The sequence below is a fragment of the Trichoderma atroviride genome, chromosome 3 (assembly GCF_020647795.1).
Source record: "Trichoderma atroviride chromosome 3, complete sequence".
Taxonomy (NCBI): Eukaryota; Fungi; Ascomycota; class Sordariomycetes; order Hypocreales; family Hypocreaceae; genus Trichoderma; species Trichoderma atroviride.
Window position 1 is genome coordinate 136,486 of NC_089402.1, and position 4,775 is coordinate 141,260.

Below are 4,775 nucleotides of genomic sequence, written 5' to 3' on the forward strand. Positions count from 1 at the left end.
TCAGCAGTAACCTCGTCGAGCCCGGCTGCCGGGGGCTGCGTCACCGTTGCCAAGCCTGAGGGATGATTCGTCAGGAGCAGCGCCGAGATTTCCATGCGCACCTTGCGGGAAAAATAGCAGGCCGGGCTGGGCAGCGGATGGGCGGCGAACTTTGCGTGTGGTGCCAGGACAAACGGCAAGGTGAGGGTATCCAGGAGCTTGATCTGGAACTCGGTGGGCTTCTTCGGCAGCGACTGCAGCCTGCGAAGCTCTGTCGAGTACGCTGCCTTCAGCTCGGCGGCGAGCCGGTGCGTGTCGTCCAAAGCCTTTGCAGCGCCAGGGGAGTGCATGACGTGCAGTATTCGAAGACGCAGGCGTTGCGTTCGCGTCAGGATCACTAGGAAGTTTGTCCTCGTCATGCGGTAGCCGGGGGGAAAGACTATTGAGATACGACGATGGCGCTGAATCGGCATCGCTGGTGCTCGCGTCCTCGTCTGCCAAGTCGGATGGCGGCGCACAGTCGTAGGTTTCTGGGGAAATAGGCGCTGGCAACTCATGATCGAGGCATAGCTGTAAGGATAACTCTAGCATAGTCGCCCACAAGCGCCGACGGACTTCGATTTCGGTGGCCGGCATATCAGGATCGATTGTAGCAGGGTCTCGGTGCAAACCCAATTGTATCGCTAAGCGTGTGAGGTCATGATCGCCAGGAGACCACAGTGAGCCGGTTGATGTGGCATTGACTGGGCCGGTGTACCGTGATAGCGCCAACAGACATATTATCTGCGCAGTGTTCAAGTCTGCTCGTGATCCAGCGATTGCCTTGCGAGCCAACCATTGCCTGCCGTATGCAATCCAAGTTTTCGCTTGGTCCCGCCAGTAGATGCCGTCTTGGGTTTGCTCAGAGACGGTCTTGTCAGCAGTATCCAGTTCAGGGTTGACGAAAGCTCCCAGGGCAATACATATCACAAGCTTGCACAGGAATAACTCTTCAATCTCAGGGGACCATGTTGACGAGGAGCCCGCCCAGAACCGTCCGTAGTCGCGAAGAAATGAGGGCACATGCAAGATGCGCAGTACCGATTCAAAGGTGCCAAGGTATGCATCCAGGAGAATGTCGCATATCCGCTGAGGCGGCAGCAGCTTTTTCACCGCGTAATTGGGCAACTCGGGAGTTGCGGTCCAGTTGAGCGACAGGCTAGGCGCCGAGTGCTTCGATGCTCTTACTTGACGCTCGAGCTTGACAAACTTGTCCATTAGCGGTCTCAATGGCTCATGCTTGGATTGCAGTTGTATAGGCCCTCTCTTATTCCTTAATCCGTGTAGCACAAATTGGAGCCTTTCGCATTTATTCATCGCTTCTTCCCAGCAAGTTGCTATTCGTCCATGAGTGGCGACGCTCGGAGTCTGCTGTTGTGGCTCTGGGTCAAAAATCGAATTCGCCGAGGACCAGGAAGTATGGTCCTCGCTTGGCGTCGATAGCTGCCTGGAAACTGCCGTAGATGCATCGGAAAAGTTTGAAGCGCTCGCATCTGGGAACGAGACTCTTGTTGATTGCGATGGTGCAACTCGAGAATGTGCGTCGTCAAGGCCCAAGTAAGTGGCGAGATCTCCAACGTCGTCGCGCAAGTGCGCCGTCGTTTCAAGGGGAAAGAGATCAAGGCGCCCAGAAGACTGTATATCTGCTAGTTGAGAAAAATCGAGTCGTGTGCCGTTGGAAGAACGAAAGTCGCCGTGTGGAAAGGGATGATAATGGACATTGCTGTAGATGCATCTGGGGCTCGGGAGCTTGCTACAAGGACCGCAAGGCGTTGCGCTATCACATCTGATCTTTCGTCGTTGGCATTCGACGCAAGCTGGGGCCAAGCGTCGCCGTTTGTGTGCTAAACCGGAATCCATATGTAGATGATTGCGCGCTGGACGATGAAGGTGTTGACAAAGGATAATAGTTTATGTACCGCATTATGGGTGTAGCTAGATTTATTATCTACTGAGTGTCGGGGATACAGTTGGATTTTAGTAGGATTGCAAAGAGTGGGTTAGCTTGATTGTAAGATACGGGATGATAGAAGAACTGGGTTAGAAGGCAATAGTTTCAAGCATTATATGGAATATGTATTCTACGATTCATATAAGTTTCACTACATGTATAATAATATAGTTGATATTTTATATAATTATTCATAGTATATTATAACCTTTTTAATACAGTTCTACAAACAATTCTATATTATTAACTATTATATAAGGCATATAAATATGCATGTATATATGCATATTATATAAATTCTGCTTTAATATTGTGTATAAGAGGTGAAAAGAAATAAAAACACAAGTAGGATTTGTACAATAGGCTAGATATAAGTTACAAATTTAAATTTATAAAGCAAGTGATTAATGTTGCTATAAACAGCTACTATTCAGTATATAATATTAGCGGCAGTGCTAAACAGGCACTAGATATAGAATCAGGCTTTATTATCTAGTCTCCCTGCACTAACCAAAAAGATCTCTTGCAGCCTAAATCTTTGCTTTTACTCTTCAATGTACACAGCTGCCATCTTACACCGGTAACAAGATCCCAACTCTTATTAGCGGGAAAGTTAGGCGTACCGTAATCGAATCTGTAATATCTGTAAAGGCTTCTGGGTGAGAGTACTGAGAAGCACGTTGGCTAGAATATCTAACTATGTGCATATCGACACCTGTGACGGTCAAAGAAGGGTTAATAGACTCAGTTGTAAGAATGTAAGAAGCCAACAGTGTTTTTACTTACCGCTATTCTCTCTTCTTTGATGCGCATGAAAACAGCCGGCCATATCGGTGTGGTAGCTGATGTGCCTTGTACAAGCAGCGGAAACGCCGTGCAATAGGACGCGAAACGATTGCCATGCTTCAGAAACGTTGGGGTAGCCTCGTTCACTAAAAGGGAAAATGGCGTCAGCGATGTTGTCTCAATTATTTCCAGGATTGGTATATGCACAAAGGGGAAAGATATCGTTCAGCCGCGCTTTTCGGACAGTGTGGGATGGGAAGGTGGTTGTGGAGCCGCCGCCAGACAGGAAAGAAATTGCAAGCAAGCTCCGGCAGCTATCAAGCTGCGGTCAGGGCAACATATTCTACTCACATTGGCGCTGAGCATATGTTTATCATTGATCTATTTACTCGCTAGCATATGATATGATACTGACTTGGGTAAGCGGGCTTGAAGATGCCGCGTTGGTGCTGACTGTGACAGCCGGTGGGATCGTTGGGCTCGGGGTAGACTGGATCACGACAAATGTCTTTGGTGCAATTCCTAGTTTCGCCGTGCGCACCATAGTTGCAGTAAACTGTGTAAATATTAGTATCAAGGAACGCTGCAACTCCCGCTGAACTTTCGTAATAGCATAGCAATAATGTTATTTGTTTTATTGCTGAAAAAGGCTCTGTGTCTCTCAAATCCTTGACCCCGGCCCTTCTCGTAGATTTGGTCATCTGATCGGCAGAAGACAGCCGTTGTGAAGTCCATATGACTTTAGAAAGCTATGTAACACTGACATGCCAGATATGATTTGTCTGTCTAATCCCGGGAACTATCTAGTACCATGTGTCAAGCGCTCAATTGGATACGTTCTGCTCGGAACTCGCAGTGTGGAAACTCAAGAGATCAACAATGCTTCGATTCACTATCAAGATCATGTCCGTATACCAATCAATATAGATCCCACCGGGAGAAATTGATATCTGCGGTCCTGTAGCGATTATTAAACTTCATAAATGCTAGCTTGGTTGCCATCGGCAGTCATCGCACCATTGGGAGTGGAATATCGGACCAACAGCCTTGCAAATAGGTGGAGATAGATTATAGATGCTGGTTTCTTATCAGTGATGCAATCCATAAAGGTTCTCTCATAGCATAAGCTTAGACTAGTGAACGGGGACGGGTCAATAACGCCCATGATCTGGTACGTTGGACGAACCGTACGTCTGAGCTTTGCATGCATCTTTCCGGGCTCGACACTTTTATCTTGCTCTTATTTATTCTCACCGCGCCTAACCCGGATTTCTGGCATGATACAGTTGATGTGTCATACCTGTTGATGAGGAAACGCGGTATTTTTTGCGTGCGGAAAAGATCTAAACTTTCTGTACACACATGTTCAAAGTGATCAAGTGATAATACCCATGTCTCATAATCCCTTTCACGTGAGAAGAATGAACATCAAAATGGATTCGTTACATATTTATAAGGAAAGGGATGATCGCAAGAGATTTGTGAGGCTTATAAGGTCTACACAATGAAGGGGGTAGAAGTGTATATGTTGATTGGCTGACTGAGATATATCCAATGGGAATGTGCCCTTTGAGGCTAGGTTGTCTATCGAGACCACCGTGACCGTATGTGGCAACAATAGTACAAAGAGTCCACCTTAACGAATAAATTTGGAGCCTCAAGTTTGTGTGAAGACTATGTAGGCTATAGGGAAGCGTGTCCTGGGATGTATAAGCGGTAGCAATGATTGACAATCTGAAATAAGAAGTCTTGGCTTTGTTACTAAAGCAAAGGCTAAAGGTAATGATCAGAGACAAGAGGAAGTTAAAATGATTTCCAAATTCACATACATATATATAGCGTGCCCAACTGGCTGGGCCTTATAGAGAATGAGTAAAAAAAGGTTTTTTTTGTATGACACCAGTTTAGCAAACAAGAAAAGGCAGCCGAGGATGTTTGTCTTCAATTTTATTCCAGTAGATTCTCGCCACTGGTTGTTTCTTAGTAGAACCTCAAAATCAAAACACGGAGTCATTATATT

At 46.5% G+C, this 4,775-nt stretch overlaps 1 protein-coding gene across 1 annotated transcript; it reads right to left on the reverse strand.

The window, feature by feature from the left end:
* On the reverse strand, positions 1-1,878 carry TrAtP1_005258 (uncharacterized protein; the record flags this gene model as incomplete). Its single annotated transcript, XM_066112642.1, has 1 exon — positions 1-1,878. The coding sequence occupies one exon, from the start codon at positions 1,876-1,878 to the stop codon at positions 1-3; it is 1,878 nt and encodes a 625-aa protein (XP_065968727.1).
* Positions 1,879-4,775: the final 2,897 nt, after the last annotated feature.